We start from the raw sequence: 15,436 nt of genomic DNA on the forward strand, positions 1-15,436 counted from the left end.
GACAACTATGATTCTATAGATGCGTTTGGAATCAACAAATTCTGCCTTGAAAAAGGTAATCTATAACAGTTTTTGCTTTCCTGTACTGTAAAGTCTTCTCAAAGCACAGCAAGAATTTTTTCAGTCACCAGGTATGACGGTATATTCTTTTACAAATGTCAAATATAGTGCTGGTTTATTCTTCTGGCAGAAAAACAAATGCACACTCATTAGCTGTACCTTTCTCATACGCGCTTACATGCTAAAATCTAACCCTGTCATGTCACACCTACTCGTCTAAAAATGGCAAGCTACCAAGAGCTTTTCTTCACAGCAGCAACTAAAATCATAACATGATTTAGTTATGAGATGTCTTTCCAGCCTTCATACCCCCACATGAGCAGCTATAGCATGCAATGATAGTTGGTTTCTTTTTTAAAGCGTAGATAAAAGACAATCCTTTGCAAAGCTACACTGCACTGTGTTAGTAAACATTTCTTCCATGAAAGATCCTTATTATATGGCACAGTATTTTCCCCAGATGAAAACAAGCAGGTACATACTGATCTTCCGTTCCAAAAAACTTCACAAAGAAGCACTTTTTCCCACGAGGTTTCTTCAGATCTTTAGGTGGATTAACAATCTGAAGGTGATGAGAAGTGAAAGTTAAAAAGCACGTTATGAAAATTTACATTCTATGATTTTGCGTCATGTTCAGCTACTGTAAGTTTGCTTACTTTTTCTACATGATTAGGAAGAGAACTTGAATCTGTAACAAGTCTTTCAAGTAAATATGTAAGCCATGTATTTCCTTAGATATGGATATGCTGCAGCAGAGTGAAAAAGTACCTGAACTCCACGGATGCATCACTACACTCTTAGTGAGGTTTTCTTCTCCTTATCTCCAATAGGTAAGTTATCAATCTTTTTTAAAATTGGCATTAATAATAACTTTTAATATCTCCATCTAAAGCTTTGCCTTCACACCCATAACAGATTGCTAATAAAGTTTAAAATACTAGAAAAAAGCTGTCATTCAGTTACACAGGTGACACCTGAAAAGCTGTACGGGAGCCTGGAGTCCACTTGATACAATAACCAAACGTTGATGGTTGTCAGCCACACCAACACCACTTTCCCCTGCCACATGCTGTTCTCTCAGCATGCTTAATCCTCATACATACACCAAAAATTAAAACAAAGTTCCTTCAGAGATGTAGAAATAATAAAAATGGCACATACAATTTTTAAAATCTTTTTGGCCTTTCATCAGAAAAAAAACAAAAACCAAACAACCAAACCAGAAGGGAAAGTTCAACTACTCCCTACCTCCAGGATTACTCAAAAAACATAGCTCTAAAACATAGCTTGAGAAGACGGACTATTTCTATTACTTAACAGAGTGCATTTAAGCAACCAACTTACTATGGGAGCAAAGAAACTTATCTTGCAAAAACCAAAAGGGATTAAATAACTAAATCTGGGAAACACAATCAGTTTCAGAGCTGGACGAACTGCTGTTCTCTGTTACTTTTCATCCATCTGAACTAACAGCTGTTAGTGACAGGCTCAACTGTATCAAACAAAGCCCTAAACTGGTTCACAGTTTAGATTTGTGCGGTATTATAAACAAAAAAAAAACCAAAACAAAAACAAACAACCCAACCAAAACGAAAAACAAAATAAAACAAACAAAAAAAAAAAAAAAAAAAAACAAAAAAAAAAAAAAAAACCAAAAACAAAAACCCAAACAAACAAAACCCAGTATTAATCTTCAACTGAAATGCTTTCAGGCAAAGCTCTCTCAGTGTAGAAGGAAAAAGCAAAATCAAACAAACAAAAAAACTCCACAAAACCTAAGAAAGTAAATACAACAATAATTAAAAAAAAAAAAAAAAAAAACCAAAACAAAAAAAAAAAAAAAAAACAAAAAAACAAACCAAATAACACCACAAACACACACACAAAAAAAAACCCCAATAAAAACCAAAGAGCCACCCAACCTCACCTTTCCTGGCCATGGAGGATACCGGCCCAGCTTCCCCCTAGAGAAAAAAGAAAGTATTAGGCACTAGAACCAGAGGACAAGAAAACCCAAAAACCAAACAAACAAACAAACCAGCTATCCCACGTCTACATTTTTGGATTATGCCATATTTTTTGTGTTAAGAGAGTTACAACTTACATTCTAAACCTACCATGACAGGCAGGACACCCAGCTGACACGCAAGCATTACAACTGTTAGATACCTGCACCTAAACTAAGCCTCTCACCATGAACTCACTAGTCTATCAGAATTTAAACGAATAGATCAGCAGCGGCATAGCTACTGCCTGAAAAACACAGTGTTACGGTGCTTATTACTCCTGTAATACTGGATATTCCCTCACAAGGAACTGAAAAATATATTGATGCAGGCAATCAAACCAAAGTTCAGGTTGGTAACTTATAGTCATCCAGACAGAACAGTCCAGTGAGCAGAGCAGCCACTGATTTCCAGCTCAGAGAACTGAGATTCTTAGAAGATCTCACAGGAAAGAATTAATGGCAGGATTCCCTGAGCAGGAGTTCCACATCACTTTTTTCAGGTGCCCACCACCACAGTAACACATGCTTTAGCACAGTAACACATGCTAAAGATATAATAGAGCCATTAAAAAAGGCAGAAAAGTTTATTTCCTACACTTGCAAATGTTTCGATTACGAAAACTACACAAAAGTATTTATTCACAGAGGATACATTAGTCTTAGCTCTCAGCATGGTGGTAATGTTCTCACAAAACCTTATCAGTCATTGTCTTGCAAGAGACTGGCAAAGAACCTGTGGAGCCCACCACTCCCAAACCAGTAACTCTCAGCAAGCAGCTGTGAGCCCCTCCAGAGATGGCAATGCTGCAAAGATGATTCCGCAGCCATGGTCAGGCAGGAACACTGCCAAGAGCTGGAACTGCGACTGTGTCTCATATTTGGTACTTCCATTCTTGTACTGAACAAGACATTCATCAAAGCCTTTCCTATGTTACTCTCTTTGTACAGAGTTCTTCTGCGATGGCTCTAGGGATAGTACCTGTCTAGGTTGTCATGTACAAAACTAAAGCAGGATAATCTGCATTCCAACACTGCGAGCAGTGCACTCACTCCCCAAATCTGCCTTCAAAAAAAAAAAAAAAAAAATTATTTGCTAAAAGGAACCAATCTGTACTTACTTTGCTATATAAATTTGACAACTTCACAGCACTGTCAATTTTTCGGATGAGAAACTGCAGTTGCCACAGCCCGGAGCACGCGCTTCTTTTTATCTGGGATATAAATATAAATGCATGCACTTGCGTGTTGGGGATTAGCTATTGCTTGCAAACCCTAGCAGGACACCCTGGCCTATCAAGTCCAGTAGAGCCTACGCTCTTAAAAAACCAGCGCTTGTAGGGCTCGATGGATTTCCCTCCTGATCAGGAAATACAAAGTCACAGGTCTCCGACTATTAGAGGGTAAACTGGAGTGACAAGGGTGCTTCTGTGAGGTACAACAGGGACATCCTAACCTGCAAAAAACCACTGTTTTCCCGGTTTGCCGTGTTGCTTCACTAAAGCACTGCCAAGAAACTGTATCGTTACTCTCACTAAACACCTACTAACTTTATGTCCCTTCTCACCTCCTTTGGGAGGACCCCATATCTCCAACCGAGCCCCGCAATGATCGCCCCCCTACCCGGCTCCCCTCACCCCCTCCATCTTACACAGGTTCTTTTATGCGCCGCCTCCCGTTAGCCTCCGGTGCGGGCCCGGCCAAGAACCGAGCCTGCCTGCTCCTGGCCCGCTCCAGCACACTGCCGTGGCCGCAGATCGCCGCCCCCCCGCCCCACCTCACACAGCCCCCGAGGGACGGCAGTGGCAATACCAGCCGCGCGGCCCGTGGCCCCGCTGCCGGCTGCCCTGCCGAGCCCCTCCCTACCCGCAGCCGCGAGTTGGGAATCCCCCCCCGGCTACGGGGTGACAGCGCCCGGCACGGCACACAGCCTCCCGCCGCGCTCCCCCGGGCCGGGCACAGCCCCGCCGTCGCCGTCGCCGCCGCCCCGCCCGCGCGTCCTCTGCCACAGGCAGCACCTCAGCCTCATTCACAGGCGGTGCTTGCCTCGCCGCCCGCCCAGAGCCCAGAGCCCAGCGCCCGCCGCCCGACCCGGCCCGGCACTCACCACACCAAGTCTCCGAGCCTCAGGCTCACAGCCGCCATCTTACCGACAAAACCCCAGCCGCGCCGCGCGAGGCCTGCCGGGACAGTACGGCACCGCCGCGGGGAACGGCGGGGGGGGTAGCGGCAGGGCGGATTGGGCCGCCCCCGTCACGTGGGCGGGAGGGCTGTCACTGGCCCCTCCCCCGACCCGTGACCGTGGCTGCGACGCCGATTGGACGCGCGGTATCGTAATGGCGTTAGGCTCGCGCGGGGTGTTGCTTTGTAACGCGAGGCTTTGCCTTGAGGAAAAGTAAACCGAGGATCCTGCTGCTGCCGGGCGCACCTGGCTGCCCAGGTGCCGCCTCTGCGGGATGGCTGGGCACTGGGAGGCGTTTGTGACCTGCACGTGTATCTCCCAGCGCGCCCCGTTAGGCCAGGCGAGAAGGTGGCAGAGGTTTAGAGCGTGGTTTGCGCCCGCTCACCGGCCGTAGCAGCCGGGAGATGCCGTCTCTCGCTGGCTGTTGCAGAGTTGCACCAGTTTTTCCTGATGAATCTGTGTCAGGAGTTGCCTTTCTGCACATCTGACTCAGCCAGTTTCACAACTCCTCAAGCATTCTTGTGTCCTCTCTGCTCTGTGCTCCCACAGAAACCTTAAGGTAGGTACCTTATAAAGGGCATGAGCCTCATAGCTGTGCTGGATACAAGCTGCCCACTCCGTACTAACTGTACCCTGTACTAAGTGGTTTAATTGCGCTGCCTTTTCTCCCAGATTTGGGTGGACTGAGGTCGGATATCTTGTTATTCTAAATCAGTGTTTACCAACTTAATCAGGTATGTCCTCATTGTTACAACACACCTGTCCTTTTTCAAGAGATGCACCACATTAGAAGAAAATGTCCTATTTTAAGAGCATTAACAGCCTTTAGAAAGGGCATTTTGTTATGTTGTGTAGCACACACCCCCTTCTCCCCACTTCTCCATACTTTGGTCTTGATGGCTGACAAAACAGTCTCTCTGCCCAAGTGCCTTCAGTAAAGGGCGCTGCAGCAGCACTGGAATGGGTGCATTCCCTTCGATACAAGGTATTGGTTTAAAAAAGAAAACCCAAACAAACCAACGACAGGTTTAATTTACCAGCTGTCATGGTTTAAACCCAGCCGGTAGCTCAGCACCAGCAGCCGCTTGCTCACCCCCTGGGAGGGATGGGAGGAGAATCAGAAGAATGTAAAACCCATGGATGGAGATAAGAACAGTCCAATAACTAAAGTACAGCGTAATGCTACTGTTACTACTAATAAGGAAAAGCACAAGGGGAGAGAATAGAAAGCTAAAAGGGGAAAGAAAAAAAAATCAAACCACTAACCAGCAGTGATGCCCAATACAATTGCTCAGCACCTGCTGACCAATACCTAGCCTGACCCAAACAGCAATTCCAGGTGATTTCCCCCCAGTTTCTATACTGAGCATGACGTGCTGTGGTATGGAATACCCCTTTGGCCAGTTTGGGTCAGGTGTCCTGTCTCTGCCTCCTCCTGGCTTCTTGTGCCCCTCCTCACTGGCAGAGCATGAGAGACTGAAAAGTCCTTGATCAGGGTAAGTGCTACTGAGCAACAACTAAACCATCTATGTGTTACCAGCATTATTCTCAGCTAAAGCCGAAACACAGCACTGCACCAGCTACTAGGAAGAGAATTAACTCTATCCCAGCTGACACCAGCCTGTAGCCAAAATCCAGGGGCTAATACAACCAGACCTACAGAGTTTTCTACTCCTTAAATCTATGCTGCACGGCTGTGTTGTGTCTGCACATCCGTGTGATGGAGTTTGCCTTGTCCTGGGGAATGGAGTTACCCTTCTCTCGGCTCAGTTTCTTCCTACCTTCGGGCAGATCTTCACCACTGCTTTAACCTCCCTAAAACCCACCCCAGTGATCTCGTTTCTGGCTTTTAAAGTTCCCTTCTCCAGGGCCCGAGATAAGCGAATATGTGAGAGATTCTTCTATCCCAGTTCAGGATCCAACTCAACCAGAACGTGCTGATCCACAGAGACCGGCGGTCCCAGCCCACAGCCGACGGCGAGAGCCCCGCCGGCAGGACGCGGCCGCGCTGCCGCCCGCCAGAGCTGTTGGGAGAGCAGCCGGGATGCAGAGCGGCGGAGCCCGGCGAGGAGTTAGTGCCCCCCCGGCCGCCTGCGCCGCTGCACAAGGGTTCCGCCGCACAAGGAGCGGCCACTGCACAAGGGCTCCGGGCGGCTTCCGGGCTCGGCGGGAAGCGGCGGGTCGCGGCGGTCCCCGGCGGTCCGTGTCGGGGAGCAGGGTGCTGCGGGGCGGCGCCATGGCCCGCAAGAAGCTGCACCGGCCCATCGCCGCCATGGCCAAGAAGATCCGCGAGTACCGCGCGCTGAAGAACCGGCCGCGGGACTCGGAGCGCTTCGCCCTGGACTACGAGACCATGCGGCGGCCCCTGACGCAGAAGCGGCTGCCGGTGCTGGCCTGGGAGGACGTGCGGAACGAGAACCGGCTCCTGGCGCTGCTCTGCCGCCTGCCGCGCCTCGGGGTGGGCCGCACCGTCACCCGCAAGTCCTGGCTGTGGGCGTACGAGGAGCCCTGCTACTGGGTCATCACCAAGGTGAAGGCGGACTACACGGCCGAGGTAATACCACCACCTCACTGACCGCTCATTCATAGAACCACAGCCTGGTTTGGGTTGGAATGGACCTTAAAGCTCATCCGGTTCCAACCCCCTGCTACGGGCAGGGATACCTTCCACTAGACCAGGTTGCTCCAAGCCCCTGTGTCCAACCTGGCCTTGAACACTGCCAGCGATGGGGCAGCCACAGCTTCTCTGGACAACCTGTGCCAGCACCTCAGCACCCTCACAGGGAAGAACTTCTGCCTAAGAGCTCATCTCAATCTCCCCTCTGGCAGGTTAAAGCCATTCCCCCTTCAACAGGTTCTTGTTTTCTTTGCAGAATATGGATCATGGAAGAGCTTGGGGTTACCTGACCTTCAGAGGTAAGACCTGCTTGCTTTCCTACACATGAGGTTTGGAGAGAGCATCTGTAAGTGGGACCAGAGAATAACAAGTGGAAGCGTATGGGAGAGTGGGAGAGGTGCAGGAAAACCACAGCCTTCCTGCTTGGGAAATGTGTTTTTCTCAGATCTGTCAATGAGAAAAGTTCTGCATGTTTCAGTTTCCAGTGCTGGGATCTGGCCCCCAAAAGATGTGTTTCTAAGGAATGTTGTGGGAGAGCCAGTGTAGGCTGACCATGGGGAAGGACAGCATGCTAACAGGGAGTTAGATGAGGTGACCGGCTAGTTTGAGTCTTCAAGACATAAAAAGAATGCATGAGGGTATTCCAGGTAAAATTGTCAGTAAAACAGGAGTGATGTCAAGTAAACTTATGTTACTGGGATTTTAAATTAACACTTGGAGTTGAGGGATTCAATTACCATTTCTAAAGCTGCTTTATATTAGGCACATGATTGTCACTTACTAGAGTTTCTGAAACATTTCTTATTCAGAGGTTTTAAAGGTGTTGGGTATTTTTAATGTTTCCCAGGGAACTTTAATTAGTGGAAGGAAGGTTCCTTAGCCTTGGAAACTGAACCGGAGAGATGAAGTGACATTTGAACTTAAAAGAGGGAGTCAACCGCAGAATTGGAACGACTTCCCTGTATTCCTTTCAGCCTGTTTCTGTTTGGATTTCCAAGGACAGAAGTGGGATCCCAGAGTATAGCAGGGAAGATACTGTCCGATCCTTTGAGAAACCTCCTTTACTAGTTATTGCCAGTTGTAGGATTTTTAATACCGTAGAGTCGACACTTGCTGCATTTCCTGGAGGGAGTTTGTTGTGGATAGTGTTGTTCACTGTGTTCATTATCTGTTCTCAGGCAAAACTGAAGAAGAAGTGAGAGAGATCAACAAAGTCATGTACCATGACTGGCGTATGGTGCCCAAACACGAGGAGGAGGCCTTCAAGAAATTCACTCCAGTGCAGGAGGAGACCATTCGGTACCTGCCGTACCCACCCCTGCTCCGAGCCATGATCCTGGCGCAGTGGCAGAAAGAGGGAAAACCAATCACAGAGGAGCCGATGATTGACCTGGAGAAGGTCATGGCCTCTCCCCATCAGCGTGCAAAGAAAAAAGCTACAGGGACACTGGTATAAAGACTTCTCGAATGTCTTGAGCTTCCTGTGTGCTCTCACTGTGTGTTAGAAGTATGGCATCTTGCAGAAGACTCCCTTGTCCAGTGGGGTGTGGTGTATCCAGGTTTCCTAACAGCCCTGTACAGTCACCTCATCTGAAAGGAAAGATGCAGATAGGTTCAGCTTTGTTTTTACCATAGCTTTGGTCTCAGTCAGCAGAGGAACCTTCTTGGTTCCTGTATAGTCTCTGAATGCATATCTCCTGTCATCCAGCTGCAATTCTTTGGAGCACAGTTTCCTTTTCAGCCCAAAAATTAGGGTTTTAAGAACACTTTTTTTTTTATATAATTTGGGTCCTGCGTAAATCAGAGAAAAACGACTGAGAATATTGCATTATTTCACAGAACTGTGTACAAATGTATCTACTAATGAAAATAAATGTTTGAAGAAAACTTGGTATTTTTTTTTCAGTGCATGGAAGTTATTATGAAGTCCAAATGCAGAGTTTACCAAATACAGGCACAGCATTGGATTCCTCATAACCAGTGCATAATCCCAGACTGGTTTGGGGAAGGGAAGAATTTCTGCCTGAAATCCCATCTCGATCTCTCCTCTGGCAGGTTAAAGCCATTCCCCCTTGTCCTGTCCCTACAGGCCCTTGTCCAAAGCCCCTCTCCAGGTTTCTTGTAGCCCCTTGAGGCACTGGGAGCTGCTCTAAGGTCTCCCCTTAAGGAGCCTTCTCTTCTCCAGGCTGAACAAGCCCAGCTCTCTCAGCCTGTCTCCAGAACAGACCTGCTCCAGCCCTCGCAGTATCTCTGTGGCCTCCTCTGGACTCACCCCAACAGCTCCACAAGGGCAATGAAAACTCGGGTTCCAAGCTTACCCAAAGCGACCCATCCCTCACTCACAGCAATGGCTGGCAGGAGTATGGAGTACTTTCATCTGCTGTAGTAGGTAGTCAAGAAGTGCTGTTCCATTTGCTGCAGTGTACTGAAATCACAACTAGCCTGAAGGGAATTACTGAGGGAGAGCAGCAACTGGACTCCGTGCCTTGCCCGGTGTGCATGGCAGGCCTGGGTGGGACACGGGAACACGTGGCCCCAGCCACCAGGAAAAAGGCTGTCACCAGGCAGGAGCAAATATGTTGACATCAGCTACCTGGACTTCCATGGGGTTCCTCACCAGAGGCTTAAACTGCTGTGGGATAAGAGGGAAGGCTTTTCTCATGAGTTACAAGCTGGTCCTATGACAAGGAGCAAAAGCTGGAAAGAGCTAAGCTCTCATTGCTCTGTTTTGGTAGGAGCACTGCAGGGCAGCTGCTTCACTGGCTTCAGAAGTAATGGGAGAATCCAGGGGAGGGAAAATCCAGAGTGTTGCCAGAAGCACAAACACTGTGAGGCTGTGAGACTTCCCACTGCAGCTGCCCTGGATGGAAGACAGCGTCTCTGGCTTCCGTGGCCTCCACTGCCAGGTGCTGGGCTGACGCCTCACTGTTCTTACCATGGTTGATGTGCTATTGAACCAGCATGGAACTGAGGACAAGCGAGGTGTGAGAGGAGGGGTAGATGTGGTTTAGGTGGGATGAGCAGAACAACCTAGTTCTCTGTCCTTCATAGCCAGGAACTGAACACAACCCCAGCACAAGCCCATGGAGTCTGACCACAAAGGGCAGAGCCAAGTACTGTTAACAGGGTCCATCAACAGCCCCAGACAAGGCAAGAAATGAGGCATGACCACCATCTATCCAGGGAGCCTGGCCAGGAGCAAAGACAAATGGAGATAATACACCGTAAGGCACAGAATCATAAAATGACTTGGGAGGGAAGGGACCTTTGCAGATCATCTAATGCAAACCCCCAAGTCCAAGGGGTCCATCTCGGAGCAGCTGGAGATAAGCACAGCTATGGCACAGCTTAGGCACAGACTAAAGGCCCCAGCTAGTGCTTAAATGAGGCTCCTGGCGCATAGGTGAAAAGGGCCCATGTATGGATGGGGGCTGATCAGGACAATCATGGCCTGCTGGTGACCTCATGGCCTTACACTCGGCGGGGGGCAGTGCTGCCTTCACACAGAGCCCTGGGCAACCCGAGAGCCTTGTCCATTGTGAAGGTCTCATTTGGGAAAGCTGCACAGCCCTGTTTTCCTGTGTGCTGGATTCATTGTCTAGAACACACAGGGAGCTCTGCTGGGACTCTCAAACCTGTGCATGGATGACGGCACCCACCCGGGTGGGCATGAGACACAGCTGCACTTGATCCAGTGCCTTGCTCCAACTGCAGCCCCAGAGGTGGGGGACTGGACCTAGGGCCTATTTCCAAACCTCATTGTAATGGTGCTTCCATCACCCCAGGAGCAGTGCCCATGGTGCCTCACCTGGCCTGGAGTCATGGAGGTGGCTCATCTCAGGGACCCTGCTGGGGTGTAAGGAGGTGGCTCCTTTGTTGCTACATACAGCCATTGAATTAATGGCTGTACATATTGAATTAGTGCAGTTCTACAAGATAAATATGAATGTGTCTAAGTGCTGCTGGGACTAAAAGGAGCCTGTTTCCTGCAGCGCTGAACATCACCCATACCTGTGTCAGTACCACCTGGTACTCACAGAGGACAGTGGCAAATTGAGTGTTGAAAACTGAGCCTGATGTGTTAATCCTTGCAGCTCACCTAAAGGGGATACCCCATGACAGCGGAACCGTTTTCTTCTTCCCCTTTTGCTTCTGACAGTGGGAGGAAGCTACAGGCTGCACCTGTGGCTTGCAGGACCTTCTGCTCCAACCCAGTGAGCAATCCACATCTCATTCCTTGCCACTAAAACGCTTAATGGTGAACACCTGCGCTGCCATTCCCACCCTTTTAAGTGTCCTCCCACTATCAAACACTGAGCAGAACTCCCAATGCCTCTACAGGTACAAGACTTCCCACATTTGCTGATGTTAACACATTTATTACATACAGAACAGATATGGTTTATTGTTTGATAGCGTAGGGGACAAAGCATGGGAATGTATTCATACAGCAGTCTCTTTACAGAATGCCATCTTCAGACCAAAGAGCGGAGTTTACAGGCCTTAAGACACATTTTAAAATCCTTTTGTAACATACAAGATACTTTACATACATCACAGTGGAGATATGACAGGGAAGTGCGTTGAAGCCAGTCAGTTCTCACCTTGCTGCCCAGCAGCCACCAAATGCCCCCAGGAGCTGACAGCAGAGGCTGGTTCTACTCAGCTGTAGCTGCCCCTCTTGGACACATGCTTCTACTGGAGGAAAACATGCACCGAGCTGGAAAGGAACCTGTTGGCAGAGGCCTGAGATGGGTTTACCTAGTGTTGGCAGGGCCCAGGGGGTGACAGGAAACCAAGTACTGACACTTCAACTGCTAAAACCAGATAGAGAACAAACAGTAAGAGGTAAGAACACTGCAATTCTCTACTTCCCTATAGAGTCGACAGAGTCAAGGAACTGGGCCCTACTAGGGCTTTTTTTTTTCCTCTCCTCTTCAATATGCCCAAATCCTAAACTTTACCTGGTCCTAACTGACCAACTGTTACATGTCTCTGGAATCTGTGCTCTGAATGTTGATCTTGTTAACATCAATGCACTCTGTTGTGATCCAAAGAGCTCTTCCTACCAGAAAGCATTTTGGGGAAGTGAACAAGGCCTGGCACAATCAGCAGTGCCCCGGTGACATGTCCCTGGTGAAAGGTCCTCTCACATGCAAGTGGTGGCTCCAAGCATCCCTTCACCACATGCTAGCCACAGAGCCCAGTGTGCCAACAGCCAGAAGACACTATCCAGCTGTGTTCCACCTTGGTGTGGGCGCGTGTCACAGGCAACGCTGTGGCTCTACTCTGGTGGCTTCTCCAGAGATGTCCTCTTGCCTCCTTGCAGGGGAATTGTGGGCCCCAGCCTTTTCTGAACTGTGGATCCAAAAATCATTTCAGTGCTGCTGCATCGAGACAGATGCCACATGTCAGAGCTTCCCTTGGGAAAACTGCATCCCTGCAGCACATGAGTAGCTTTAGACCACCAGCCTTGGGGGCAGCCTGGTCTGTGGCAACAAGCACAGGACACAGCCAGGAGCCTTCGAAGAGATGGAGGTTTCTCCCCGCTGTTCCCATACCATCACACTGGCACAAGAACATCCCCATGAACCCCCGAGTGCTGCACAGCTCAGAGATGTGCAGACAAGATGACCACTAGGAGCTTCCAAATCCATTGCCAGCAACTGCTACTTGATCTAGTCCTGCACATCCAGAAGGGAGCGCTCAAAGGAAAGAGAACTTGTTCTTGTGGAGACAGGACTGTCAGAAAGGGAGGACAAACCATTGCCTCTACATCTGGAGCGGCCATGTTCTGCATCTGGATCTCAAAACCACTCTCCCCGGCCCCATTTTTTGCTGCTTCTCTTGTAAGCAGGACACACATTTGCAATCCCCCAGCACTACTCACACGATGAGGGCCGGCAGGACTTTTCTCAGGGGTTGTCAATTCTTTTCAGGAGTCAGAAATTTCCAGCTTTTCAAACTACTTAGTAATAAAGTCAATGATCATGATGTTAGCTAAAAGAGGTTGGGAGATCTGGCCTCAGTTCCTTTCTCTGTGTGACCTCAGGTGATACACAGCCTTTCTATACCTCGACTTCACCTACAATGTCTTTCCTAACTGACAGTCACAGTGTGAAGGAAAACAGACACCTCTTTCCAGCAGTTCCTGTGATGGGGACACAGCCTTGTGAGTCCAGGTAACCTCAATGTGTTAATGCAGAATTCACAGCAGACCAACATCATCTGCCCTGTGCTTTAAAAGCCAACAAATGCTAAGCAGAGATAGCTTTCTCCTGAAGCTTTCAGAAAGAACTCAGGAGTTCTTCTCTGCCTGGCATTTCTGGAAGAGGGAGTTAAAAGTATTGCTGCCTTTTCTGCTCTTAAAAAAGCAAGGTTCCAGTACACCCCTTTACTACAAGTTTCCAAAGGCTCTGTAGTCTCCACCATTGAACACTCATCTCCCATCTGAGACTACCACCCAATCCTCTCCTGTCACATGCAGTCAGCCAGCACACAACTGCTGTGACAACAGCAGCAGAGGAGGGAGACTTTCCACCTGCAACTCTGGAGGATGTGTTCCCTACAGTAATGGCACTGCTGCCTTCTCCAGCCAAAGAGCAGAAGTGCTGCCCAAGCCCTGACACTCTCTTCTATTGAGGGTTCCTTGGACCTGCCTGCTCTCAAGTCTGTGGGACATTATTCTGTGCTTAAGGGTAGATAAGGTGAAGAGTCCACTGGTGAACTAGAAAGGATTTCTGCGAGGGTGCTATAGCAGTTGTGATCCACCACCACTGCTTTCGCAGGGGATGCACTTTTTTCTCATGCAGGTGGAAGTGAGGCAACCTGCCGGAGAACCTGACCCACCACCATCAGCTGCCAGCTCCTGCGCACTGGGCAAACGCTTTGCACAGTTCTAGCTCCAGCTCACTTCATCAATGCACTGCCATTTCTCTCCTTGTACATGCCAACTCCAGAGCAGAACAATAACCCAACCACGCAGAAAGCGCAAGGGCCCAAGATGAAAGCTGCAAGTTCAGAGGTTAGAAGGGGGTCACAGTCTGAGGCAGGAGCCATTGCAGTTGTCTGGGGTTGGTTTCCAGCAGTAGGTATAATGCAGGCGTTCTGTATGTACATCTTGGCATTCAGGCAGGAGGAGGGACACTTACATTGGTGGGAAAGGAGAAATTCTCACTCAGGGATGTATGATACCTGCCACACAATAATGTGGCTCCTTTCAGCCTTAGAAAGTACTGGCTTCACCTGGGTGGCGTCTCCTGCATTCTCCTCTGTCTCATCATCTTCTCCATCCCCTGAAGAGAGAAAACAGAGAGTAAAAAAGGCAAAAAAGAAAATCCCAAATTGCACTGCTCTGGAATACTTCCAAAGAGACCAATATCCCTGATACAGTCTTGGCAGCCTGACAACAGACAGCATGAGCTGAGACCTTCCTTTATGCCCGGAGAACATTTATAGCAACATGGTGCTTTTCTGAAGCAGGACTGCATGGATGGAACAAGCCACCTCCAGCAGCAGGGAATTCCTTTCGGGGAAGCTGATGTTTGTAACACTGCACGCCCTCAAGCAGTGCAGGTGACCGCAGTGCAGCAGCAATGTTTGGAGCCATTGTGTGGCTCAGATGACACAGATGTTTTTTTAATTTCCAGGGACATTAACAGACTGTGTGGTATGGCAGGCACAGGCAGGGGCAGGGTTTGGCAGCTTTGTGCTCTGCAACGAAAATGCTCACTATCTGCCCTCACAGCCAGAGGCAGGAGACCCAGAGAGCAGTGCTTTTTAGATCTTACTCCCCACAGCCTCAATCCCTCTCTCCATGTCCACGGCCCTGCACACTCCTCCTGTTCCAGATGCCTCCCACCACAGGCACTCACCGATCCGGAAATCGATGTACCCTTCCCCTCCACTCAGCACCAGGACGTTCTTCAGCTTCTGCCCCTCAGTCTCTGTGGCCGCTGTGCTGGGGTTCTCCGAAGGGCTATCCAACACACTCCCATTCAGGGTTGCTAGGACATTGCCTGGGACAGGACAGAGGTGCTGTCAGTGACTCTGCTCACCCCCAGTGCAGTTCACACACACACACAAACACAATTGGGCAGCCCAGTTGCTTCTGCTGGTGGAATTTGGAAGCCACTGCAGTTTAAACACAGAGTTTAAACACTGTAGTTTAAGCCACAGTGTTTAAACACACTGAGCCACAGTGACCTGCAAGTGTTAGGAATGCATGGATGGGTGTCTGCAGATCAGCTTAAGCCCCTGCTGCAGAATGGACAGCAGGACAAGACCCTCACAAGGACTGGCTATGCTGATCCTTACCAGGCACAGAGACAAAGAACTTGACAGCATCCCGGTGGCCATGGAAACAGAGCTGTGCCTGAGCCATGGAGCAGTAGGGAATAAAACTGCTGGCAGATTTGTCACTGTTGTCATCACCGTACACATGGATGACTCCGCCAGAGCGGCTGCCCTCTCCGGAGGTTGGTGAGGTCTTGTTGGCTGGGGACAGGGAGAAGGAATACTGTCAGCAAAGGCTTTGAGTTCCATTTACAGAAGGGAGTCAGTCAAAGAGAAA

The 15,436-nt window shown here is 49.1% G+C and overlaps 3 protein-coding genes across 30 annotated transcripts in view; 1 reads left to right on the plus strand and 2 right to left on the minus strand.

Moving 5' to 3' along the window:
* Positions 1 to 4,293, minus strand: part of GLYR1 (glyoxylate reductase 1 homolog) — a 28,584-nt gene extending 24,291 nt beyond the window's left edge. The window contains exons 1-4 of one of the 4 annotated variants that reach the window (XM_030485250.1): positions 4,173 to 4,269; positions 3,187 to 3,279; positions 1,988 to 2,024; positions 543 to 622 (exon numbers count right to left, since the gene is read on the minus strand). Coding sequence is in view for 3 of the 4 variants with exons in the window: in XM_030485249.1 (XP_030341109.1) it covers positions 543 to 622; positions 1,988 to 2,024; positions 4,173 to 4,210 (155 nt within the window). In the remaining variant the exon portion in view is untranslated. Of the gene's footprint in view, positions 1 to 542; positions 623 to 1,987; positions 2,025 to 3,186; positions 3,280 to 4,172 lie in introns of all 4 variants that reach the window. The other 3 variants (XM_030485249.1, XM_030485251.1, XM_030485252.1) reach the window with 3 other exon arrangements.
* A 99-nt stretch (positions 4,294 to 4,392) lies between these two features.
* On the plus strand, positions 4,393 to 8,758 carry MRPS34 (mitochondrial ribosomal protein S34). Of its 2 annotated transcripts, none has more exons than XM_030485263.1 (4): positions 4,393 to 4,806; positions 6,158 to 6,801; positions 7,121 to 7,163; positions 8,043 to 8,758. In XM_030485263.1, exons 2-4 carry the CDS (start codon positions 6,292 to 6,294, stop codon positions 8,318 to 8,320), a joined length of 831 nt encoding a protein of 276 aa, XP_030341123.1. In that variant the 5' UTR covers positions 4,393 to 4,806; positions 6,158 to 6,291; the 3' UTR covers positions 8,321 to 8,758. The 2 variants fall into 2 exon arrangements, with proteins under 2 accessions (XP_030341123.1, XP_030341124.1); XM_030485264.1 differs by having other exon boundaries at positions 4,431 to 4,806; positions 6,163 to 6,801.
* Positions 8,759 to 11,227: 2,469 nt separating this feature from the next.
* Positions 11,228 to 15,436, minus strand: part of MAPK8IP3 (mitogen-activated protein kinase 8 interacting protein 3) — a 68,600-nt gene continuing 64,391 nt past the window's right edge. For 23 of the 24 annotated variants that reach the window (XM_030482817.1, XM_030482814.1, XM_030482807.1 and 20 more), the window contains 3 exons: positions 15,181 to 15,360; positions 14,739 to 14,882; positions 11,228 to 14,159 (listed from right to left, as the gene is read on the minus strand). In XM_030482817.1, the coding sequence (XP_030338677.1) occupies positions 14,038 to 14,159; positions 14,739 to 14,882; positions 15,181 to 15,360 (446 nt within the window). In that variant the 3' untranslated portion in view covers positions 11,228 to 14,037. The remainder of the gene's footprint in view (positions 14,160 to 14,738; positions 14,883 to 15,180; positions 15,361 to 15,436) is intronic. The other variant, XM_032919903.1, reaches the window with a different exon arrangement.

Source organism: Strigops habroptila, chromosome 4 (genome assembly GCF_004027225.2).
Source record: "Strigops habroptila isolate Jane chromosome 4, bStrHab1.2.pri, whole genome shotgun sequence".
Classification (NCBI taxonomy): Eukaryota; Metazoa; Chordata; class Aves; order Psittaciformes; family Psittacidae; genus Strigops; species Strigops habroptila.